The sequence below is a fragment of the Strongylocentrotus purpuratus genome, unplaced genomic scaffold (genome assembly GCF_000002235.5).
Source record: "Strongylocentrotus purpuratus isolate Spur 01 unplaced genomic scaffold, Spur_5.0 spur5_scaffold_7, whole genome shotgun sequence".
Taxonomy (NCBI): domain Eukaryota; kingdom Metazoa; phylum Echinodermata; class Echinoidea; order Camarodonta; family Strongylocentrotidae; genus Strongylocentrotus; species Strongylocentrotus purpuratus.
In genome coordinates this window covers 22,810,116-22,837,355 of record NW_022145613.1, presented here as the reverse complement: position 1 = coordinate 22,837,355, position 27,240 = coordinate 22,810,116, and the positions used below count along the sequence as shown (strand labels likewise).

The 27,240-nt window shown below is 38.2% G+C and overlaps 1 protein-coding gene across 1 annotated transcript; it reads right to left on the bottom strand.

Moving 5' to 3' along the window:
• Positions 1-54: 54 nt before the first annotated feature.
• Positions 55-27,240, bottom strand: LOC581548 (gamma-tubulin complex component 5). The gene is made up of 22 exons (XM_030974471.1): positions 27,100-27,240; positions 25,166-25,272; positions 24,297-24,408; positions 23,140-23,236; positions 22,346-22,428; positions 16,796-17,025; positions 15,841-15,930; positions 15,179-15,272; positions 13,878-14,043; positions 12,409-12,648; positions 11,593-11,795; positions 10,632-10,747; positions 9,662-9,980; positions 8,902-9,161; positions 8,447-8,585; positions 7,296-7,450; positions 6,538-6,628; positions 6,015-6,135; positions 5,130-5,308; positions 4,350-4,564; positions 3,142-3,242; positions 55-2,143 (listed from the first exon to the last, which is right to left on the bottom strand). The coding sequence occupies exons 1-22, from the start codon at positions 27,145-27,147 to the stop codon at positions 2,073-2,075; spliced, it is 3,237 nt and encodes a 1,078-aa protein (XP_030830331.1). The 5' UTR covers positions 27,148-27,240; the 3' UTR covers positions 55-2,072.

Sequence of the window (27,240 nt, the reverse complement as noted above, 5' to 3'; positions counted from 1 at the left end):
ACGAGAGAGAGAGAGAGAGAGAGAGAAAAAAAACAAAAACAATGACACTGATCACAGAATGTATAATATAACAACATTTATTTTTTGTTATAAAAGACAAATGGGACTGCATCTTCTATATGCCTCCACCCTACATTCAGTATAGGAAATAGATGAAATTTATTTGTGACATATCACAATGAAGACAAAAAGCCTCTAATCGAATATCAACTGATGAATATGATCTTGACCTACTAGCCCCAACATTTAATTGGATTATCTTCCTATAGTAATAATAGTCGCCATGTTTAAAGCTCATACCTCAAGAAGTTCTTGACATACTGTGATAATGACGGTAGTACCTCTAATTTAAAATAAAGAAGAGACCTCAAAGACTTTTGACCTTTGTTTTACTTGCCCTAAAATCTAATCAGATTGTCTTCCAATGATGATACGTACTATCACCAAATTTAAAACCCAAGATCTCTCCTGCTTCTTGAGATATCATGAAAAAGCGAGATGTATGGACGGATGGACACACAACACAAAAACATAATAGGAACTTTTAGATTTGCACATCGACATGATGGACTGCTACGTGTCACATCCTTTTAAGGCGCTGCCAATGCCTTAAAAGGATGTAGAAGTCCAGTATGGCGACGTGCAAATCTAAAAGTCCCTAATATCTCCTTCACCATCCTCGGTTAGCAGAGTCATAACAACTAAATTATTTCACATGCAATACATATTTGTCAGTTTGGTGGAACTGTATTGATTTAAGTAAATGTTCATAGAGAATGTTTTAAGGCCTACACAGCAACCATAACATCTGTTAATCACTTAATTGTTCCATTCCAGTGATATTGCATATCAAATTTACAACCTTCTTACTATCAACTACACAAATTGCTTGCTTATTATAATTTTGTTTTAATTTATTATATAATTTGTGTACAAATAATATTTAGCACAAATAGAAATCTTTATACTTCATTGTAATCTCTAAAACAAAATCATAAAACACAGGTATTCAGCAATTCTTCAGAGCAATTCAGTGCTGTAGACATTTTGTCTGGTGATAATTGCTCTTAACTATGTTTTGTCAAAGATATACAGATAGGGTTGGGGTAAGATATACCTTTCCAAAACATGAACAGATATCTTGAGTTTGTCCTGCCACAACAAATCCTGGTCTTGCAATTAAAACAAAAAAGATTCACAAGTTTATATTTACTTCACTGCCACAGGACCTGCCCATACAGTGTGGTAAAATAACTATTGGACCTTGAAAAAGTATAGATTTCAAATCCTTTTTCGACATTATGTCCAATTGTCTGTAGAAAAACAAGTGAGAACTTCAGATGCTTCTCAACTGTGAATATCAGCAGCTTTTGGAAAGTTCTATGTACGATGTCTCATCTGCAATTTCTAACCCTCTTATAGTTCTGTTCTCCAGTATTAAAGGTTTGGTTGCCACTACTTCATAAACTAAGCACACGCCTTGTTTATAAACAATATTTCAGGTTTTTTTTTTTAAATACAAATTTGTAGCTCCTAATTTAGAGGGGGCTTCCAAAAAGCGGCCCTTTTGATGAAAAATAGTCAGTGGTAAATAATATTATCAAAATACTCCGCTTATATTTGTCTTTCAACTAGTTTCTTGGTCTAAAACCAGAGTGAGATAGAGCCAGAGCCTTCATGCTTGGATGTCTCTGGTCTCTGTTTCCAAAAATGGTTTGATGGTTTCATTAGTCTTCAATAGATATTCATCTCTGGTCTTCGTTTTTTTAGGCTTCTCCTCTTGTTTAGAGTCGGAAAGAGATGGTTCAAAAAGCCTCCATGACATGTGCTAGTCTCTCTGTTTTCAACAGTTGCCAAGAATACTTTGATGGTTACACCATCTAAAACGAGTCTCTAACCTCCACAACATGTTCCAATCTTTCAACAGTTTCCAAGAATGATTCGATGGTTTCAACATCTGAAACACATCTCTAGCCTCCACAACATGTTCCAGTCTCTCTGTTTTCAACAGTTTCCAAGAATGTTTTGATGGTTACACCATCTGGAATGCATCTCTAACCTCCAGTGGGTTCTCATCTCTCATCTTGGTCTCCAGATTTGGCCTTTGGTTTTGGACCAGACAGAGACAGCGCCAAAGCCTCCACTGTATGCAAACATAAACAAAACAACAATATCAGGTTAAATAATGTAACCCCAAAAAAACAACACAACTCTGCAAAGAATATTTGATGAAGTTATCCTGCACTCAATGAAAGTTATGATTAATAATTTACATATATTTTTCTCAAAGATAAAGTTGAGTTCTGGTCAGGCGATTGCCTTGTGAAAGAAACGGTGTGGAATCTATAAAAAAAAATGATCACGTAGCATGTAAGTATTGGTGTGTACTGCAAGGTTCTGGAGTCATCAAGATAATAAGAAATTTGGCCCAGTCTTGGAAAAGTAACAAGCACTGTACACAGAAAGATGTATATGGGATTACACAAACCTGTGGCATAAAAATTGGGCCTCATTTTAAACTGTTGCTTGTCATTTTTAGAATATGGAGGCATTTGAAGAGCCATGCTTTTCAGGGAACAATTTTTCTCTGATGTTCTTCCACACTTGCATAATAACAATGATAACGCTCACAAATTATTTTTCACCTCTCCCCAGAACTCAACCTTTTCTTTAAGAACCAGAGAGCAATAAGTGCCAAAGTCTCCACTATATACCAACAAAATATTACAGTAACTGGTCAAATGACATAAAATTTCAAAATCAAAAATTTGAGAGAGAGTAGTCGTCTACACATTAAAAATCCTGATTAATAATCAAATAAAAGCTTTGTACCAGAGCACATCCCATTTATACCACATGTGATTAAGCGGGAAGTGATACAAAGCATAAGACATTAGAAAATAAGCTATGCGTAAAGTTTGTATGCACTTGCTGAAAAATAAAATTTGGTACAAAGTGTGTTACGATACTAGTTAATCCTACACCTCGGTTTAACTGCAGAATGCCCCACTATGCATCATCATGTGGAATGTATCAGGGTTAAGGTTAGGGTCAAGGTAAAAGTCAGGGTTACTTGTGTGTAAATAGGGTATTCTGTGTTAATTTCCCCCACCTTCAACATGGGAAACAAAATATACTCACAATGTGGAAAGGTGCCTCTTCTGATGATGTTAGCGAGTAGAGTAGAGAGAAACTCGTTGCAATTGAAGAACTCTTCTTCAGCCTTGGCCACGTTTTCAATGCTAAAGAGAAAAAGAACAGACAGCAATTCACGTAATGGGTTTATAATCTAATTTGATTATGTGATCATATGCAGGGAAAAACATACGAGGAATAAAGTTCAGATTGATTAGTTGCAAAATTAATTCTCATGATGATTTTAAATGATCAAATTGTAAATCTAAAAATTGTCAAATCACAGCGATTTAGCAGCCGGGTTAGTTGTGAATATTAAAATAATATTTGCTTTTTTATATGGTCAAGATAACAAACCAAATAATACAGCAGAAATAAAAAAGAGTGACTGGCCTGCTTTACTTGAAGACCTGTGCAGATACTGAAATCTGAATCCCATTAGAAAACAATGTATAGTTTTAAAACTGAAAGGGAACAATAAATAAAACAAAACAAACCCCAAACAGAATGCGCCTACGGCTCCTACATGCCTCTCGCTCACTTCATCTAATTTCAAGGCTCAAATCAGTCTTGAAATTTTGTGATGGGGCTCCCTCTATGACCTCTGATCTATAAATACTCAAAAATCTGATCAGTTTGTCTCCTCATGATGATACATACCAACTCCAAGTCTGATCTTCATACCTCATATGGTGCTTGACGTAGCACATAGTAATGAGAAAGGGGGACGGATGGATGGACAACCCTAAAACATAATGCCATTAGCCCCTCCCCCACCCTCCTCCCCTTCCATACGTGATGGAGACATTACAAAAGAACCCATTCTTACCTGAAAGTATGTACCCCAGCATCCCTCCTTTACCCCCCGGCCCACCTCCCCTTGCGTAGGTAGTGGAGACATTAAAAAAGAGCCCATTCTTACCTGAAGGTATGTACCCCAGCATCCCAGCGTCTCTGGAAGGTGATTGCAAGGTTGAGGACCTTAGAGACGACTTCCCTGACGAAGCTGACCTTGTGATGAAACAGACATCTCAAAATGCCTTTAGTCCCCCCCCCCCCCCCTCTCCCCTTCCATAGGTGGTGGAGACATTGCAAAAGAGCCCAGTCTTACCTGAAAGTATGTACTCCGGCATCCCATCTTTACCCCACCCCACCTCCTCCTCCACCTCCCTCTCCGTGGGTGGTGGAGACATTACATAAGAGCCCAGTCTTACCTGAAGGTATGTACCCCAGCATCCCATCGTCTCTGAAAGGTGATTGCCAGGTTGAGGACCTTAGAGACGGCTTCCCTGACGAAGCTGACCTTGTGATGAAGCAGACATCTCTCGGATATCTTGGCCAGGTAAGACTTGTGAGCAGCCAGGATCTGGTCCAGGTCCAAGGCTTGGTCTATAGCAGCGGAGAACTCTAGACTTGTGCTGTAGAGGATCTGCAGGCAAAGGCAACATTAGTTAAACATGAACATCTTATGACAAAGCTCAACATTGATGCATGGCTAAATTATTATTATTATTATTATTATTATTATTTTTTTTTTGGGGGGGGGGGAGAGGGATTCATGATTCATGTATATTATCTCAGCAAATCTTTCCTTCTTTCTTGCCCTCTCTGTTGGATTTGTGATATTTTTCTACATTTGTTTCAAGACCTATTCGCTCTTACGATGCATGGGCACCTTTAGAATATATGTAATTTACTTTGTTAAGACATAACATATATAAAGTTGATGAAAGAGAAATGGAAAGAGAAGAAAATCATTACAGTATAGCAGAAATAACAATTCCCCCCCCCCCCTCATTATTATTTAACATGGTCCGAAAACAGATTTCATTCATCTATAAACTTAATAAGTTTATAAACATGTTTCAAAGGAAATAAATAGTCATCACAGGAGATTATCTTAGGGATAGAGGAGGGGATAGTAAAATTGACAAAGTTGAGGTACATCCCCAATCAGGCAGTTTCTGCCAGATTGATTACTGATGAAGACTTACTCTTGTCATGAGGTAGTTATGCACTGCATTCACAAAGTGCAGTAGTCGGAAGCGTAGGATGAACAGACGATGGATCAGAGGTAACTTCTCTCTCAGCGTCTCGTCAGCTTGACCTCTGTGAAGCCTCTCATGGTCACTGTCTTCCGTGAGATGTCCAAGGTTCGCCGAAATCAACAGATCTGACCAAGAAAGAAGAAGTCACATACAAGTTGAGAGAGCTACTTATAAAGAAAAAGTTACTATTGACCAAATATAATCATGAGTTCTGGTAGTAAGACTGCTTCTGACAAACTGACATTTAACAATATATTAAGTAAGAGGAGGCGATTTGGGTCAGTAGGTTAAGTGTCTGCCTGTAAAACCGAATATTGTGGGTTCAAATAGGACCCTTGCAATGACTAATAACAGTCTGTCCCTTGGATAGGATGTTAAATGAAGGCCTTGTGTAGAGGACAGTCACCACGTTTGCACATTAAGCACCAACTGCACCATTTGTATTCAAAGTAGATGGGAACCCTGTGTAGTGGTTCACCTGTACACCCCCAATCAGTTATACTAGGAGATGAAACTGGACGGTTACAGCGATTCAGTTCGCTTTTCGTCTCCCAGACATAGATGACGCTAAATATTTAATAGTAATAAGAAAGAATCCCCAGAGGCTCATTCGCCTAAGAGGCAGTAATCCACAGCAATAGACTAAGTGGATAGCAATGGGGATTTAAAAAGTAACTGCATTCAACTAAAGGCCCTACAAATACTTGCTTCACAGCAGTTGTTGCTATAAATGCTACCAAGTATTGAAAAAATATTCGCTATTAAATCTGGTCGATTTCTGAAAATTATATTAGGATTAAAACATTTTTCAGATCCTGGGTAGATTCTCACCTGGAAACCTTAGTTGTTGTAAGCAGTACTGAGCCCTCTTGACTTGGAGTAGAAACCTGAATACTTGATTGTAGACGTCTAAGGCATGGTGATGAATCACAATGTCTACTGGCCATGGAACCTGTATAAATTCAAGCAATCATTGTATATGGTTACAAAGTATAAATGATAATAATATTCCACGTTTATATAGCGCTTAATACACCAACGATGTCTCTCCGCGATTTACAGATATACTATTACCCCAGTCATTGGATTCCGCATAATGTATGCACATTCTCTACTCCCTGGGGAGCATTCCAATCAGGTGCCATTATACAGATGCTCACAATGCTGAGCAAACTACATTAATATTTGTATCCTACCTGGTACCCATTTAACACATGGCAAATGTAAATTAATGTCTTGCCAAAGGACATTAGTGCCGCGGCAGGACTTGAACTCTGAGCCATGTGATCCATAGTCCTGTGACTTATCCACTAGACCAAGACACCTCTAAGATTCAAAAGATTGGGATTCTTACCTTGTAATGTAAGGTGAGAGAGTCGAGTGCATGGATTGGTTGTGTTGCCATCTTTCCTGTCAGTCTCTCCGGCTCCACACTCACCATTATCCTATTGGTGACAAAAATTGAGAGATCAAATATGAATGAAACTGGCTTCCTATAGTGCTGGAGTTTGTCCTAATCGCATAAAGCAACCAATGAAATATTCCACCTAAGAAAAACCCCAACTTTATCTTCAAATTCCTTGTATCTAGTTATGTATCAACTGAAATAAAAGAAATATGAGACAAAAGTGGTGAGGGCGCTTACCAAAACTGTACATGGAATTGAATTGAATTGAATGGTTTGTTGAGGATGCTGAAAATGGCAGCCCATGGGGTTAATTATATTCAGTTTACCATAAAAGCACATGAAACACATATCAATGTTACAACATTAAAAGGTTAACTTTTACGGAATGTTATATCAAATAAAAATAGATTTAGATAATGTATACCAGTAGGTGGGAAATGAGAAAGATGTAAATAAAAGGATTGAGAAAGAGAGGATGAGGTCAAGCTACACAATAATGGAAGAGAGAGAGAGAGAGAGAGAGAGAGAGGGGGGGGGGGTGAGAGTGAGTGTGATATGAAGGAAAAGAGCGAGGCACATGTATAAATCTATGGAGAAATTCATAGAAAGTTTGATATTAGAAAGTGATGAAGGAAGACGAGGGCGGGAGAGAGACATAGATAGAGAAAGAGAAAGAGAGACAGTGATGATAATGATATACCTACCTAGCTGCCTCCTCCGGGTACCTCACACTCAGCGTCTCTTGCAGATGATAGTTCAGATTGAGTGTATCCTGCCAAGACTCATGTCGACGTATCTTATCAAAGAGCTCAGAATAAAAATCATACATCACATCACCAGCCTCGAGAAGAAAGAAACGCTGTCAAGAAAGGATACAAGGAGAAATAAGTAAAAAATTATGTTAACAAGATGTTGTTTTAACTTTTAAGACAAAAATAACTCTTGTAACATTTTATTACAGTTAATAGTAGGAATGCTAAAGCCAGTGATATAACCTGGATATAACACTGGAGCACCAAGAGTGCTAGAAAAGAACCTATCATTATAAAATAATTTCTAATAACAATAAATGGCACCAAATTCTTCTCAATTATCTATGAGCTTTCAAAGCGTATAAGAAGTTTTTCGACTCTGGCTTTCAGCTCCAGCAGCCATTATTGTCACACACTCACACAGAGTATTTTAAGTAACAAGGAATGCATACAAGCCATTCACTACAGGTGACATGGTTTAGTGGATACGCCATCAGACTCTGGATATTGGGGTTCACTGTTTGAGTCCCACCGTGTCACTTATGCCCTCTAGCAAGACACTAATTTATATTTGCCACTCGTCATCAAGGTGTAGTAAATGGGAAAGCTTTTATTGCCTTAAGGCAGCTGGTCTATAGGCATGGCAATGATAGTACTTTGTAGGCACTTTGAGAATCTCCTGGTTGAGCAGTATCATGTAGCTATTATCATTATTATTATCTGGGTTGAGAGATAACTAGACAAACTGTTTTCCCTGTTTAATAATACATGCAAACAGTGCATGGATTTGAATCCTCAACCTATTAATCTAAAGTTAGGTGACTGAACCACTAAACTAACCGTGGTTAATACACACATGACGTATGAAACTGCAGCACTTTTACATTTTCAACATGTAGAGGAATAGAAAGTGGGGATGAAAAAAGTGAGAGGGCACAACAAAAGTATACACTGGTACACACTCCCTTATTTCTGTGTTATAACTTACACAAGATTTGAAGCATATTATACTTTAAACAAACAAAAACCTGCATTAAACCCAGCGGTTTATCCCGTCATACTGGAGCAAGCTATTATTAGGGATGACGATGATTGATACTTACTCTCATAGAAAGCAAATGGTCTTGAAGGCTGAAGTCTTTCTTGAGGACAGCAGCAAGTTGACGGCATACTGACTGACACCTCCTCACAATGCCAGGGTAGAGGTCTCGATACAATACCAACTCCAAAGGCTTAGATAAACTGGAAAAACAACATATTTAATAAAAAAATAGATATGTGAAAGAAAATGTGTTTCAAATCTACACCATTTCTTATGTATAGAATATGCTCTGACAGCCTACAATTATTATTCACTGAGGGTGTATTTAAACTGCAATATCTCTTTGTAGAAAATATATTTCATGGTCATAGTCTGTCTACAATACAGCAACATGGACCACCTTTACATCAAGAGCAAAAATGTGTTTTGGTGATTGGTATACTGTAAGAATGTATATCTATTAAAATACACATTCACTGTCTACACCCTTGTTCAGGGCATGCAACAAGTACTCACTCTGCGTCTCTCTCCACCTCTTTGACCTGATCAAAGTCATCCCCTGCATGATCCCGTCTGAGACCAACATGGCTGATCCCACTAGCAATCAGGGGATCATTGTACCCTCGCAGGGAGAGCTGTCTCTCTACCATCTCTGCTACATCCCCTGCTGAGCCGGAGGACCGTGGAAGACGACTACTTGACTGATTGTCTGCACTCATGGCCTGTGTGTACGTCTGATGCCCTCCTGGTTTCATACAGTTGGACATCTGGAACAACTCTGCATGGTTAAAATAACAATGGATAAAGATGATAAAGGTGCAAGTCATTAACATGTGAAAGAGAGAGAGAGAGAGAGAAATGGAAATGGATGAGAGCGGGAGCAATTATGTGAGAGATGAGAGAGGAGAAAAGGGGAAAGAGAGGGGAGACTTAGAAAAGGAGAGAAGAGGCAATTACATGTATTTGAGGAGAGGTGAGGAAAAGAGAGAGAGAGAGAGAGAGAAGAAAGAGGTGAAAAAGAAAGAAAGCTATGAATGATTTGGTCTAAATTATAAACCTATACTTCCCCTGGCTCTCAAGAAGTAGCAAGTGCCAATAAGGGGTTACAAATGTCATGACCATGAGCGTACCTTGGCTAAGGAGTAACAGTACTTGTATCTCATACAGGAAGCTTACAGCCACTCAAAACATGGCGAGTTGTCCAAGGTACCTGCCTTGAATTGCAAGGCTTGTAGTGTGGGTCTCAAAGAACTAGTACATACAAAACTGATAGAACTATCTCCAGATCTGATGAATATTGTAAATATTCTGTTTTAATCATCTCACCTCCTAACACGTCTTGTCTTGCTCTTGTCAGCTTGCCTGTTGCTTCCAGGATCTCCATGGACTTCCCTGCTAACAGGATATGTGACAGGACCGGCTGAAGAAACTCAGGTACTGCACTAGGCACGCTTCTCTTGGCCGACGACCTCCGCTCTCCCTTCTTATTGGCTGGTACGGAGAGGAGGGCGCCATCTGTGTCATCCGTTTGTAAGGTTTGTAAGCTGAATGCCTTCTTCCAGTAGCTTTCTGCTTTGATGTGGATCTCTGGATTCCTGTGTCAACAGAGAAAATTGTTTTTTTGTATGGTTTAGCTTCAGATAGTTCAAGATTTATAACTCAGTCATACCAACAAGGTTGTCACCAGACCAACAACTGACCAAACAATAAATAGCATGACCACAAATGACCAAGAAACGGTCAGTTTGGAGTCGATATGAAATCGGTCTGACTGTGTGACTGAGATATTACTGCCATACTTGCATACACCCCCCCCCCCCCTCCCCCCATACAATTTTGTTTTCTTCTATACAAAAGCCAACATAATATCTCAAAATAGACCTTTTTCAAGATCAAATGTTTTGATTACATGGCCTTTCTGTACAAAAGCTACCGGCTGATTGTAAGCTCAGTGAATAAATAAACTGAATTAAAATTGAATTGAACCTCCATTTTCTTACAGAGCAGAATTACTGTTTTACATAAGGATTTGCAAAACCACATTACTCACTATGTATGATAACAATGATTGTGTTATCAAAATGGAATTTACAAATTTCACTTGAAAAGCAAAAAAATTCATGCAACTACACTAAAACCCCAACCCAATGATCTCTGTGTTAGAAACACACTGTGAAAGAACTTATTTTTGCACACAGCAGCAGCCTACATGATAGATATTACATGACTGTGATGAGGCCTCTTACCTGCGAATAGCAAACTCTTGAGCAGGGTCTGATAAGATTCCATATCTTAACCACTTAGTGATGAAGCTGATGTATGGCCCCGTTGTGACTGTCCATAGATGCCATAGCAGATCAAGCTATAGGATTAAGAAACATACAAGTAATTCACCCTTATAAATCATCGTTCAGATATGACACAGCAAAAATGCTGCATTCTTTCATGACAAAATGTGTAATATGCTTTATATTTCCTTAAAAAGTGAATACATAGAACCTACATGCATGTAGTTGTCAATCATTTACACTTCAAAAACTATGTAATTAAAAAAAAAAATTGGAGGGGGTGGGGGTTTACCATGTCATATCTGAAGAGTCTTAACTGTAAATGCTGCTGATTACAGGTGCTTTACTTTCTACTAGAAACACTTTCTCTACATCAACACAAACATTAATATTTCCAATAGGTATAAAGAGAAAACCAACCTTCTCAGACAAACTACATTAAAAAACAGCAGAAAAATCAGAGAAGCAGGCTGGTTGAGAGTTTGAATGAAATAGGACAAAACATAAGAAAGTTATAATTTTTTGAAAAAACAAGAGAGAGTGGTATGTAATTTCCCCTCGGCTCAGCACATGCTCACAAAAGAATTGCATTCTTTTATACGATACCTCCACATTACCTTTCTTTTCCTGGTGACATCAACAGGAATCAACTGATATTTCGATGTCCTCCAACCTTTGAAAGTCATTTCAAGCTTCAAAACTTAGAGATTTGAAAGTAATGGAGACAGCCATATGTGGAAATATCCTCACGTGAAAATATCAACAAGGGAGGGTCCCAGAAAGCTAAGCTTTTTCAAAAGTATACACTATGTTTTATGCTACAGTATATAGCAATACTGAACAATTTTTGGCATTTAGAAGCTGCATGGTTCTGACATGGGCTATACAAATGCACCAAGTTTTTAACGTGGAGTCATACCTCTTTATTGTCCTGAAAAGCAAGACAGAAATGTTCTTTGATGGCCATGTGAAGAACATGAAGCAGCGAATAGACCCGATGGGATGAAAGCTCTTTTGAGGGTCCTCCTATGCCCTGCCTGTACATGGTGTGTGCCAGATGAAGTCTAGGAACCCACGCTGACAAGAGCCAGTCTTTGAACATACAGAGTGTGTAGGTCTCATCTAGAATAGTAAAGGAATAGAGATGATAGTGAGCAAGATTGAAAGAGACGAAGGAAAGAGAAAGTATTATGAATGGCATGAACCAATAAGGTCCTCCTGTGCCCTGCTGGTACATGGTGTGTGCCAGATGAAGTCTAGGAACCCACGCTGACAAGAGCCAGTCCTTTGTGTACAATATATATAAAGAAGGAGAAGCCATAATGTTGTCCTACCTAACAACACGTAATGTGTGCATTTCACATTCTGTCTATTGAAATACAATTATTTGTAACAGGTGAATGATATAATTTGTAAGGAGGCCCTAACAAAAATTTGATTAAATTACAAAAACGGCCTATTCAATTGTATACAACATGTCATTGTCATTTTGAACCATGTTATTGTCATCTTGCATAAAACACACAACTGGGGAGCGTTTCACAAAACTCGTCATCAGTGACAAATGACAGTTTTTGTTATAAGCTACTGAAAAACTTGCTTCTGATTAGTTATCAGCAGATTTTTTACTGATTTTTGTCATCATTGAAAAAAAGGCTTTGCGAAACGCCCCCCAGATGTATCACATGTGAATGCAGATTACTGGTAGAACTATTTCTTAGATTCCACTTCATACCTTGAGCTACAACCTTCTTTTCCTCCTCTATGAGAGAGCTTCTGAAATCCTGAAGAACTTTGGCCAGGCCGTCAGCGAATGCCTCGTAGGTCTGGCAGTTGAAGTGCTTCGTCTCCGCAGCATCCTGGTCCCTGGTATCTTTGAGAAGATCAGGGAGAGACCGGGTTCTGCCCAGCCCTGATTCAGAGTCTGTAACTGATGGGAGTCTTGAGCCAGCCTGGGCTCCATTGGCTACTTCTACTAGGCAGAGGACATTGGGTCAAGAGTGGAAATAAATAACATTTGGTCAAGGGCTTATTGAAAACAAATATTTAGTTCATTGACTACTTAACTCTTTTATTCCCATAAGCTTTAATAATAGGTTATAGGTCAAAGAATGCTACATTGATATACAATAGCCACTCTCCACCCAGGTGTTAGATGGGTACCCGGTAGGATACGAAAGTTAATGTGGTTGGATTAGCAAGTGGCGCTTGTAAAATGGCGACTGGCTGGAATCCTCCCCAGGGAGTGGAAAATGTGCATACATTGTGTTATGGGTAAGCCTAAATTCGACAACCAGGGTAATAATATGTGCTGCGCCTAGAAACAAGTAATAAATGTGAGCTATTATTATTATTATTATTATTATTATTACAGCTTGCTCATGCTTTTTCTCTCTTTCATAATAATCGTGGAAGATTCAAATATAAATTTGCAATATCCATCACTGTCAGACCTAAACCAGTAAACATAAACAAGAAACATTAAAACCAAGGAAGTGGTAATAGCTATGCTATATCTGCAAAAAATAAATTCAATACGCAAGTTTGCTCAAATTGCTTGATGACTCCCTTTGTGTATTTCACACCCAGGTAACAGGAAGTTTGATGCCAAGTGGTCGTGTTGATTACGTTATGGGCAACAGGGCTTTTCCCAGTAAATATGTGATGTTCAAAGCCATACTTCCACTGTTGAAGTCCATGGGAATTACTTGATCTAGGAAAAGGTGTTATGCAATTCAAAGATCCAATGAAAGATGAAGATATGCAGAAAATCAATACTTTGCTGTTGACACTGAAGGTTTTAAAAGAGTTTTGCTCAATCCATGTTTTGCTTGTGAGAACCTCCGCACCCAGACCATGGAACCTTTTAAAATTGGTAGGGATTCTACAAACCAGAGATATGTTTTCATCAAGTGAGACACAAAGACTCAGAACAACCATGTCCAAGGCCAGGTTTTTGACTACTGTTAGGTGTAGACCAAGACATACTCACATTCCTAGAACAGGTAAAGTCATGTCTGTTTAAATACAATTATCTCAAAATTCTAAATTTCAGTGTCTTTTTCACTTAAGCCTTCAGCCTAGATGAAACAAACTACATTCAGCTAAACCCAGAACTTGTTTGTGTATGCAAACATGTTACTGACATAGCATTATTAACAAGAATGTTGACATCGAGCAAAATTTGTGCGGACCCTGTCTTACCTTTTGGCGACTCTAGCTCTTTCTCTGAAGAGATAGACGGACGGTGTGCTTTCTTAGGTGTGCAGTAGCTCATTGGATGGGACTGCACTCTGTCAATGAAAGCTTGTAGCTGTAAGACCTTAGATCCAAGCTCAGCCAGCTGTCTGGTAATGCCATGTAATGCAGTCTGTACAGTGGGATAGAGTATGTGGGGAGGGGAGGGGAGGGGAGGGAAATAATGAGAAGGAGATAGATAGAGATAGGGAGAAAGAAAGAGATAGAGACAGAGATAGAGATAGAGAGAAATAGATAGAGAGAGTGAGAGAGAGAGACAGAGAGAGAAGGAGAAAGGAAGAGAGATAAAGGAAGAAAGGAAGAAAGAAAGAGAGAGAGAGTGAGACAGATAAAGAAAGAGAGAAATATATATGTTGAGAGAGAAAATCATAGGTAACAGTCTGTGAGCCAATATCTATTTATACATGCACAGCCAATGGTTTTGATGAAAAACCAAGGAGTTTTCAATGATAAAATACAGCTCTCAATTTTTTTTTGGGTATATCAATACTGTTTGCAATCTGCATATTATGAAGTGTTTGCATAGACTCTTGGGCTTCATTATAATAGGACTTCCCTAGAATACGCTTTCCGGACTGCTCAAAACCTTTAAAGATAAAGTTGAGTTCTGGTCATGTGATTGCATTGTGAAAGAAATGTTGTTACAACGATCAGAAAAGGTTGATCATCTAGCATATAAGAATTGGTGTGTACTGCAAGGTTCTGGAATCATCAAAATGATAAGAAATTTGGCCCATTCTTGGTAAAGTTACAAGCACTGTACACAGAAAGATGTATATGGGACTACACAAACATGTGGCATAAAAATCTGTCCCGATTTTTATGATGTTATATACCATATTTAGAATATTAAGGCATTTGAAGAGCCATGCTTTTCAGGAAACATTTTTTATCTGAAGTTCTTCACACTTGCATAATACAATGATAACGCTCACAAAAAATGGTCACAAATTTGTTTTCACCTCTTCCCTGAACTCAACCTTCTCTTTAAATCTTTATGTCTCAATAAGTAGCAAAACCAAAATAGTGAGAGAAAAAGCAAGAAATACAGCTGTTAGCAACTATGGCCCCACTGCATACTCACTAGGCTTATCTCGTTAAATTTTGCTATATATATATATATATATATCATAAAACATAGTTTTAAAAGCTGTTTTTCACCCATGTCTCAATGGGCCATTAAAATTGTTGATAAATTCAAACAGGAGTACAGGTAAACATTCACACAAGAGATAGACTGTACTTACGGGAGTAAGATGTGTGACTTGTACATCCTCTCTTGCTACGTAACCATCATCTCTCCTCTGATACAGAAAAGAGTTCCCTGCTCCTAGAAGCGTCCTTGTTCAAAACACATAGACACAAAGGTAATAGATAATTAAATTTGATAAATTCTTTTCCACATAACTCATTCAAAAGTGTGCATAAAAGATGACTTTATCAAAAAAATAAAACATATACATGAAAATTTTAAGGTAAAAACAAAATTTTTTAATAAATTGGACCAAATTATGAATCACATTTGTTATTACAGTTCCTAAGTCAAATTTTGCATTCCCAACAGATTCAACTTATGCAGGGTGAACTGTACTATGCTCTTTTGTAAGCTTTTCTCATAAAAAAATATGTACATGTATATTCTATATACTATTGTTATTGTTAATCAAATCAAATAAATACTCAGTATGTTTTTGTATCCTTTTTTGTTACATCTTATTGTTTTGAACAAGCACTGGGCCCTGTGTCATAAAAATTGTTATCAATAACAAAAGCTAAATTTCTATGGGAAATTAGCTCTCAGCCAATCAGATGCCACAATTTCAGTAGCTTATAACAGTTATTGTAACTTTTTATTGATAACAAGTCTCATGAAATAGGGCCCTGGTCTCCTACGGCAGGTAACACCTACCATATTGTTTCTCTGATGATGTGTGTTTCTGTCATAGTAGTTCTTGGTATGTCAGACAGGAAGGGTTCACTGGAAACCTCTCTCTCACTCCTGGGAAAGAAAACAAAAATAAGAGTATGGTTACCAGAAGAAAAAACCTGATCTAAAAAGGGCACCCATGGGAGATATTAAATAAAGGCCGAGTTAAGGTGGACAAAAAATAATTTGGGCAATTTCTATGCAATATTTCCCATATGAAATGTATCCACATACTTCATTGATATGAATATATAGAGGAATCATTTTAACTTTTTGCCATGTTTCATGTACCCATAATTTCAAATAAACCAACTAATCTATAACCTTGCCTGTATTAATTGATAGGATAAAACTGAAGAAGTAAAACACTCAAAATAAAAGATAGGTAAGAACATAAGGGTACCAAGTTTTTATTTCTCTCTCTCTTTATTTTTCTTATTTTTCAAAAAGGAGTTCAGGGTCCTAAATTCAGAAATGAAATCACAAGTTGAGCTGCAATGGGCTTCATTTCTTCACCCTTACTAGAGCTTTGTGAATTACGCATTCCTCCTTGTTTACAAATTTGGGCCAAGAAATTAATTTCCTTGTTGATTTCAGGCATGTTGCTTCATTCCAGCAATGTAAATATCACCAGGCTTGCTATTGTTGCATTCCTACTTTTGTGAATTTCACACACAAGGCATTTCCTGTGTAATATACAACCTGTCACTCAAAGAAACGTAAAATATGAAAGATGACAATTACTTTTTTCAAAGGAATTTTTTGTGAGCAAGTTTACCTTGATCCACTTATAATACTAATGTATTTCTATAACTATGTCAAGAAGAGGAAATTCATCGAGATATGGAATCCATTTGCTGTCAGTTTTAATAATAAGCATGTTGCCTGATACTACATGATAATAAATGGATCAAGAGGCTCTAATACTGGCCCTTACCACTGTCTGGTCATGTGATGTGTCACATGATCACTATGGAGCGTAGAATCCTGCTCTCCCTGCCAGTACTGTACCACAACGCTCTCATTGAGCTCTTCCCAGCCTGCCCCATACAGCTTGCTACTTCCATGGCGTCTTGAAGGAGTGATATACTGGGAATCAGCCTGAAGGGCACCCTCTCTTGACAGACGTTGATCAGTAAGAGGAACCTCTTCTTCATCTGACCACTCCTGAAAAGGGAGAAACAATTAAGGGTGTTTTTAGAAAAAAAGTTAAGCATAACACCATATGGTTTCCTTTGTTTTTATATCTCGACACATTATTTTGCTGCGGCATATTTCGAGGTAAAATCATTGTCAATCATAAGGTTGCACACGATTATACGTAATTTTCTTACTTCGTGACATTTGCCATTGCTCTGTGCAGTGGGTAAGAATGTATTATCTCTTAGGTAAGTCATTATATTATACAAATAATATACAGTTCGGCTCTTATATGGCTCTAGCGCCCCCTTTAGCCCAAATGAGCGTACTACTACAAATCTCCCCTACTAAAACGATCTTGCACCTGGAGATCGTACAAAATTAAGATAAAATACTAGATTACCAACTGGGAATCATTTAATCAAGCAATACATATTTGTGTTGCTTTAAAGCATAATTTTGTCAATATACTATCAATACAGCATATTTGGGCTGCATTAACCAACACTTTGACTTAAAAATGTACTTTAAATGAATTACAGTTAACATTCTCCTTGCAATGTCAAACACTCATGCATAATTACATTATACAACAATATCCACATTTATTTATTTTACAACCAATTGACCAGGAAGACCTGCAATTGTAATGTCTTGTCCACCTTGCAAATATAACCCACCCAACAGAATATAATGTCAGGATGACGTCATGCCCTTCCTCTTCTTTGGAGCTGGATATCCCCAGACCTCTAAATCAAAGGCAGGCACAAACATCATCCCTCGATTTTAACTGCTCCCAAACATGGAAGGGTATAACCACGAAAATGACAACACAATGATATCGTGCCAGGTCAACTGGTAATTGTAATAATAAATAATATAACACAACCAACGGCATATGATACCCAAAGCTATAGATAACAGTTAATCACATTACAAACAACCTACATGCATATATTCCTTAATTCCATTCTTTCCTCAAACCCCCATGAGAAAAAGTTCAACTGAACAATCAACATCGTCACCATGAAAACCAAACATCTCACTGGAAGCAAGACTAAACATGCCTTATTATATACATACAATTAACACCCTTTCTCATAAACCTGCACATGTATCATAATTATCTCAAAATCCCCAGTCGCAACAACCAGCAGTCTATAATTATCTCATCGAATCTACTTCCAACTAACATTATAAAACTCAGACAAATCTATTTTGTCACATAATGTACTATTTAATATCTACTTAATGTAGACTCCAACTGTTTAATTTTATCTTTTTTTATATATACAGTTACCAAACAAATATTAAGTGCCAACTTGGCACAGGATGGCTTCTTAAAAAAAAAGTTAAATCACCTGGTAACAATAATTTTGTACCTCGCAAAGATATGAATGATATCAGGAAAAACATACAGGACAACTAATGGAACTGGATTTCCCAAGACCTCCACAGCGCACTCCGTATGATGTCACCTTCCATCTTTACAATATTAAATGCGTGTAAACAAACCTAACAAGTTAAAGCACCAACATATTTGCATTTATAAATTTCGATACATTGAAATAATGCAGAATTCAGCAAAATATCATACCCAGATATCATGCCCACTATATACCAACATTATGAGACAGGATCGTATCATATCAGAGGATAACCCCCCTCTCCAAAACATTCAACCCTGAATTCATCCTAACTCCTAGTTAAGCATTTTATAAATAAGCTAACAAATCATTATCAGTAAATATAACAAACGGGGCTCCAAATAAGTGATCTCTAAATTATCCACTACTGTCCATTTTTCTTCTGTATGTTTCAATGGTCTATTAGCATATGCTAAATAATGACGCCTTCTATCCTCCCCTACTTGTGATAGGCAAGGCCCTAACCTTTAGGCAATTGTATCAACTTCTAAAAACAAAACCCTATGAAAAACCCGGATAACTAACTGGTGCCTGAATCAACTTCTTTGAGTAAATTAAATGAATCATTCGTTAGAATAATCCACTCAAGCTTAAATAGTTTTCCCTTCTTTTTTGTCCTTTTACTAAAGGGAGAATTAGTTGAACTGAATCAACGGTGCAGCTAACTTAGCAAATTAATAAACGAAACATCTTTAATATACATCTTCTCCCAAGGAGCGCCCAGCCTCTATATGAATTTGAATGTTAGCAAACATTTAAAACATTTATATTTTATTACCGAATTCTCAATGCCTTTTTAGTCGCAAAAGAGAATTAAAATACCAAACTTTTCCTCCAATGACCTAACTACAAGTACTCCCACCCTACCCTTAGGAGTTCAAAATGCACTCACAAGGAGTATTGGCTAACAAAACAGTAGCCTTGGGACTTTTCTTTATCAATTTACTTTAAATACATACTTCATTTTCTTCCAAATTTTTACCTGGCCCCTGGTAGTGGCCGAGAACGACCCTTTCCCTGCCATCGGCTTCGGCTAACTCTTTTCTCTACAATTACTGAACAGGATCTCGCACAATGACCAAACCCCCCACAACGCCAGCAAGCACCCTTGCTTAATTGAGATTGAGATGTGTTATTTGGAAGGTAATTGGGTGGAGATTGGGAAGTGGAGGAATTCTGACGCAACAATTGATCTAAACTTTGTTGCAATTTTTCCATTGCTGATAGGAGTTTAATGGCCAAGTTATCTCCACTTGCACCTTGTGGTGCTTGACTCTGATCTTCTAAAATAGAACCAAGGTGAAGTTCTCTGACCACTCCCCTCCTACCCTTAGGAGTCTCGAATTCACCCAACAACCCCAAAGCCACTTCCCTCACATCTTCAAAGGATTGTTCTTCCGAACTCATTTGTATTCGTTTTAATTCTAAACGAAAACTTGGGTGTTTGGTTCCCGCAACAAATTGCCCTATCAATGACTTATCTCGCAAAACCTTGAGAGCTTGTGCTTCTGTTTTAGAAGCTTTATCAACCGCACGGTCGTATAATTGAATAAGTTCTCGTGAGAACTCGACCAAAGATTCATTATCTTGTTGCACCCTATCGTAAAAAGCCTGTTGTAAAGATTGGACAGTTTCTCTGGGGCCAAAATACTGTTCCAATATCTGAATCAATTTTTTTCTATCTTTCTCGATACCTGAATGGCACCTAACCTCAGCCCTGGCAGACCCTTCTAAGTGTGCGAGAATAACGGAAGGTTGTTGGCTTTCTGGAATATGTGCTTGATCAAAATAAAATTCTACGTCTTCTAGCCATTCCTTTAAAGTCGGGTCATCGGCCCGAGAAGAACTACCATGAAATTTGCGTAATTTTACTGGACCGGATGTAGTAAACCTACAACCCTGTAAAGCTTGGGTTAGCCCGGTTACTAACTTTTCCATTTCAATCATTATGAAACTATTAATATTAAGTGCTTATATTATACTAATTTAGGTTAAACGTAGGTTTAAGTTTAAATTAACTATCCTATGCTTACATTAATGCTAGCCAAAATTTGAAGAGCAAACGGGTACAAATAATTTCACCAACACACAATATTCCAACACTTAGTCTTACACTACAATAATTTCAAAAAATCTAAGACATCAATCCAAAAATATCAAGATTCAAAGGACGTTTCAATTTATCGGTTCATTTCAGTTCTCACTGTCCACTTTGCAACTTCTGCCAACATCTTTGGTTTCAAAACATACCTCAGCTCAACTTGACTCCTTATCTCAACTTGTCTCCCGCCGAAGGTTGCTCCCTACGAACTTGGCGTTGCAGACCAAAAACCCAAGTTCAGCTCAACAATCGAAGTATCAGAACATCTCCTTCAATTGCGTCCACGCTACTCGTAGGTTGAGTATCGTGACGAGGCATCGGCGTAACTGGTTTCCCCCGAGAGCTTCCCGATACGCGCGTACTTCGGGTGCCAGGCCAGCTGACAAACCAGCTCCGGAGAATCCAGCCAGACTTTGAGTAACTCCTGTACGGGGAACCTCCATTAGGTAATACGTATCAGATCGCCCACGCAGAAATGGTTTGCAAAATATTTCTGGTGGGGCAGTCGACTACACAATTTTTTCGTTAGTATATACCAAACGTTCTGGACATCACGGAAGGCACATCATCGCGGACGTGTTGGTAACAGGTAAGAGGGGGGTCTCGGGGAAACTTCTCTCTCCGTGGTGATCCCGATCACATTCACCGAGAAGAATGTGCAATGTGTTCCAAGAAGGGCCTCCAATTACCTGTTGGCCCTATTCGTACTGGACTACTCCGCTGGAGCCACATAAAAAAAAACATGCCCTGCCACACAAGCTTTTGAAACAGTCTAAGACCCCGTTTACAGTGAGAAAAGGGCCAGATCCGGGCCAGGCCGACTCGGCCCCGCAATTTTGTGCGTTTACAGTGCTAGGCCAGGCCACGGCCTTAATTGTAACCTTTCAATATTTTGTCAGAGTGGGGCTCTGCATGTAACAAACGATTATTTGGGGGGCCCGCCGGGGGTCGCACGCGATTTGCAGTGAATCTTTTCCCCAATTTCCTATACACGGCGAACTTTCACTTCCAGGGTAACAGTTGGGCCGCGGCCTGGCCCTGCGTGCGTTTACAGTGAGAGAAGGCCGGGCCAGGCCGCGGCCGACCTCCAGAGCAGGGCCAAATGCGCAGCCAGTTTGGCCTCGCATTTGGCCTTTTGCGCATTTACAATGCTAGGCCAGGCCATGGCCTGGCCCGGCGTTTTGCTCACTGTAACAGGGGTCTAACATGCCTGAGGCAATAGCCGAGAGTGTTTGGACGGTTTCAAAGGTACCGGTACAGGGTGTGGGTAATTTTACTAATACCCGAACTGAATGATGTGTATTATTTGTTTTATAAGATGATGTTTTATTTGTTTTATAAAATGACCTAATGAACGGTCATTAGTAAAATTTTGTGTTAGGCAAAATAAATGCCTGGTCATGTGTACACTCTCAAAAAATTGTTTGATTAGGATCCGCTTCATCATCTTAAAAAAATGATATTCATGAATATAAATCTAACTATTACTATTGTTATTACCATAACCTTATCATCACGACTACAACTACAACTACAACTACTGCTACTACTACTACTACTTCTACTACTACTACTACTACACTGTACTACTACTACTTCTACTACCACCACTACTACTCCTTCTACTACTACCACCACCACCACCACTACTACTCCTTCTACTACTACCACCACCACCACCACTACTACCCCTTCTACTACTACTACTACTACTACTACTACATGTACAACTATCAGTATCATCATCAGTATTATCATCATTACGTATATAGTTATCATTTGTATCACCATCATTACAAGTACTATCATTACTTGTTACCTCATCAGATGAATCTTGGAATGATTTGATGGGTTCTAGTCCTTCCAGTAAGTACCTAGTCCAGTCAAACTTTGGTTCAGGGGCTGCATAGAAATAGGACAAAACATTAATCACAACACAAATTTCTTTGGGATGAAAACAAGAACTGGGGGAACAATCACCGATAAACAATGACTTGTCAATTGCTAGACCATATCAGGGTCCTCACAGAAAATTTGAGAACCAACTTCTATGACTTTCCATGACCCACTTTTTCCTTTTTCCATGGCCAAATAAGTACCTTTTTGTATGCATGTAGCATACAAACACCACACAGTGATATATATCATTTCATATTAGTAATGGTCTCTGCCTCCATTTACAATTTTCATAACTTCTATGGATTACCATGACTTTCCAGAAGAATATAGTTTTCAATGAATTTCCAGGTAAAGTTGATTAACCCCCCTAAAAAAAAAGTATTTTCAAATGGGTACCGATTGAAGATTTTTAAGGCAAAAGAAATATGACTGCTTATATTTTAGAAGATCAATGACGCTCCATAATGAATATATGTAGCAAAAACACAAATGATTGTTATTCTTATCATCATTGTTATTATGATCATTACTATCATATTACATGTATTAAGACGTCAATACATACATCTGTAACTTACTAAAAATTGTTTTGATCCAACAGGTCACATAAAAGTATGTTGCTGATATTTTTTTAAACTAAGAATTTGAATATGTCATCTGATAACCACTGTGAATATTGATAAACTAATATCTTATTTTAGCTGAATTTCTCACCTGGTTCATGCTGCGGTGCCCTTGCTTGAAACGCAGCATTTATAGGAGAGTTTGATAAATTGAGTAAAAGTGACAGCACTGCATAGTGGCCCTCGGTCTGTGATAACGAAACAAATTAACGATAAATCTTGTAGGAAGTTTGATTTAAAAAAAAAAAATTAAACTCGTTGAATATCATGCACAGAATAACCCTAGATGAAGTCTATGAAAATGCATAATAATCCAAAATGCATGAACTCAAATCATACTGTATGATCCAACCCTTTCAATGCTAGCAAATCCTGCACATATCAATTTTTTCATATATATATATATATATATATATATAAAACAATGTAAATAGATTTGAACATATTTTTGGTCTGAGATGAGACCGACTATCTTCCAAATATTAACCTGCTGACCACTGGATTCTCTCATTCCCAGAGGCTTAACACTTCAGTTGCTTTCTCTGCCCTTTCCGCTTTGTCGCTGGTTTGCCACACATGCAATCTTGCACAAAACATTAAGTTGTAATAATTGATTGAAGGATTGCTTTGTGCAAAACAAAGATTTTGCAATATTACCCATTTCTGATCTTGATTAGGTCCATGATAACCCATTTAACACCTGTGTAGATTAATATTGCGCTGGAAACAGTTAAATAATCTTGAAGCCTTTGGTTTATCTATCCCAGGATATACACAATGTAGCAAAAACGGATCACTGTGTGGTATATAAAGAGTTAATACAGGGACCTCTCATCCCCTGTAGGCAAAGGGACAATAAATTAGTTTACAAACTTGATACAAACATAGTTTTTTTGTATCAAGATAATCAGTCTAAACAAGAAGTCCACATTCAGTTGACATCAGAAGTTTTACAATATATTTTCCCTCCTTAAGAATTGCATTCTCCTTAAAAGGGATCCTGAAACGCTTTCCTATACTTACAGGTATCATTAGCTCATAAACAATGTGAAGATTCAAGTTTGAAAGATTAACTGAATGCTGCAACATCTTCTTAAATCTTCATTCATTTGATATCCTTCAAACCCTGAATGGAATGGAAAATGCACTGCTGTCCGCCTAGATTTGCATCAGGTTAATAAGTCTGCTCAAAGAAAATTTAATTTGATGGTTTGTGTTGTGCAAAGAGATCATTCTCCAGCTTGTTACCTTGTTATGTTTACTTTTCTCTGAGAGGGGAGTTTCCAAGAATGTCTCCACAGATCTATCGAGAGCAGAAGCTTTCTCTGAGTGGGAGTGGATCAACAATTTCTCTCGAATTCTGAAGAAAAAGAAAAAATGAAAGAAAGAAAAAAAATATGACAAGCAGAGCCAGATGATTGAAACTTCAATTTCTGTATTACCGCTTCTTACCCAACTACTCACAGCTCTTCTATCGAATTGCATGGCGTATCATCTTTTGTAGGATAGCATAGCGAAACTTGGCACAAAAAGATGCAAACAGAATGCAAAAGTCATAGTGATGTTTCTTAATTGAAATTCTTTTTTGACATAGTTAAATGAAAATCCAGCTAACATTAAGCCTCATCAAAATGGTATTAACCAGCTCCCTATCCCAACGATGTGGTTCTACTTCTGGTCATGATTTTCAACAATTTTGCATTTCGGATGCCTCTTTTTGTGTGACTTCATTTGGCTGAGCTATTGAACACTTTCTCATTAAGGATATTCCAGATTTCACTGACAATGTGCATTGGTACATCAAAATATGTAATAGAAATTGGATGGGCTTCTAGAGAGAAAAACTGGTACTTTTCCCCCATGAAGGGCCTGTAAGAATCTACAAACCAGAAGGGGGCTGATGTAACCTGAAGAAGAAGAACACTGACTTTATTTTGAAAGAATGACTGATCTCCATCCATTCAGTTATTATCATTACAAAGTACACAAACTCACTTTATTCATATGATGTCATAACATGTCTCAAATAGGGTTCCGAACTGAAAGTCAAGGGGAGGGGGGGATGAAACAGCTGCACACAGTGCAGTGCATTCACCTGATTGCACCGATTTCCTTACCCTTTGAAAGTTCTTGTAATTTTGTGGCTGTCTGGGTCCAGATAGCGATGAAATCTAAAGTTGGACTGCACAAACTGAAGTGTTCGTCTGAAATTCTCTGAACCTTCCTGCATCGTTAAGATAAACATACAAAATATGAAGATCAATATAACTATTGTCCCCGACTTGTAATCTCAATATTTAGAATTAACTAGAACTGATTATTAGTTTCTTGTCCAGGTAGCTTCATTTGAATTTTATGCTAACGTTAGCCTCATCTTTTATGTTGTTTCTAATTTTTTTCTATTAACAACTTCAATAAAGGTTTTAATGACCAATCTTGCTCTGAGTGCATAATGTCTTGGGGAAAAAATGGCAAGAATTGAACTGAAAAATCATTGTCAGGAATTGAAAAGTAGAGTTTCAAATTTTGAACGTTATGTAATGAGTTAAGTGCATGTACTACATGTAGATCTAGGCTAGACCTAAGTCACGTGGACCTAGGAAGCGTGCGTGCACGCGTGCTGTGCGTTTCTGCGCTGATCTATAGCTCTAGCGGGCGGAGCAGGTATCCCACGCCGGAGCTCCCCGGTGCTTGCCATGCCGAAAACTACCTCTGCGGTGATCGGAAATTGGAATCTGAATTAGACAGAGATATCGTGTGTGCATTGCGGTGTCTGGCTGCATTGATTTAATTGCGATGAGATACTTTTGAGCTTGCGACTAACACAAAATCGGGCTCTAAATCTGAAAAATACTTGAAATAAAGCTCATTTTATGGTACCCATATTTCTTACAGACACGCGTAAGATACTTGATTTTTCAGATTCGGGTAGCGGGACCGCCGATTACATCGCTAAAATGTGATATTTTAGGATAAATTTTCCTCAGCAAATGTGGTTCTTCAGTGACTCTGGCATGGTATGCAGGTATGGTATGTGTGGGAAATGTGATATGCTATTTATGCGATGTATTTAAAGGGATTTTACCATGCATCCAACGGATCGGCCGAAAACTGATGATGGTCGATTACCCCCTCCTTTAGCTTTACTCTAGACTGAAAGCTTCAGTCTCTATAATCGTCGGTTGTTCCACTGAGACTACATCTGGCTCCACTAGACCTCCGGTTATAGAGACTGAAGGATCGCCTATACCATCGTATGTTGAAGATATCACGGCTAGATTTTAGCCGCTAGGCCCCTCCCACAAACATGACAAACTTGCCACGGCCGTATTGTTATGCCCCCCAAATTCCCCAAAATGTCATTTTACCTCGTGCATATCCAATTTTAAATTAGGCCTGAAAAATACTTGAAATAAAGCTCATTTTATGGTACCCATATTTCTTACATACACGCGTAAGAAACTCGATTTTTCAGATTTGGGTAGCGGGACCGCCGATTACATCGCTAAAATGTGATATTTTAGGATATATTTTCCATTGCAAATGTGGTTCTTCAGTGACTCTGGCATGGTATGGTATGTGTGGGATATGTGATATGCTATATGCGATGTATTTTAAAGGGATTTTACCATGCATCCAATGGATCGGCCGAAAACTGGAGCTGTCCGATTACCGGCTCCTTTACTCTAGATCTAGTAGAAGTCTAAGTTAGATAGATAGCATAATTAACGCTCGTGCTCGAAACTAACTGAAAATAAAAATGGTGTCTCAGACTCAGAGTGTAATAAAGTTAATGCTAGCTAGACTTCTAGATCTCCACTATTCAGGGTAGACCTACGGCTAGTAGTAGACTCAGTAACATGGTAACTAAATATTTAGATCTAGCTCGAAATGATCGGATCGCTCCACTTACGCTACGCCAGCCCGTCGGGGGACCAAACCGTTCGTCGATCGTCCCACCAAATCAATTCAAGCCCAGCTAATTAAGATAAAAATATTTATTAGAAATAGAAATCAAACAACGTTTGACATAAATATGTAATATAGCTACCTGAAATTGTGTCAATCGCTTCACTAGCTTTCTCATTTCTTGGTCCATGGCAAGGAATATATGCTCGTTCGCAAGTTGACTAGACTAGAAATTTGGATACGGGCGCCATTACGATTTGTATGAGACGTCTATGGAAAGCCA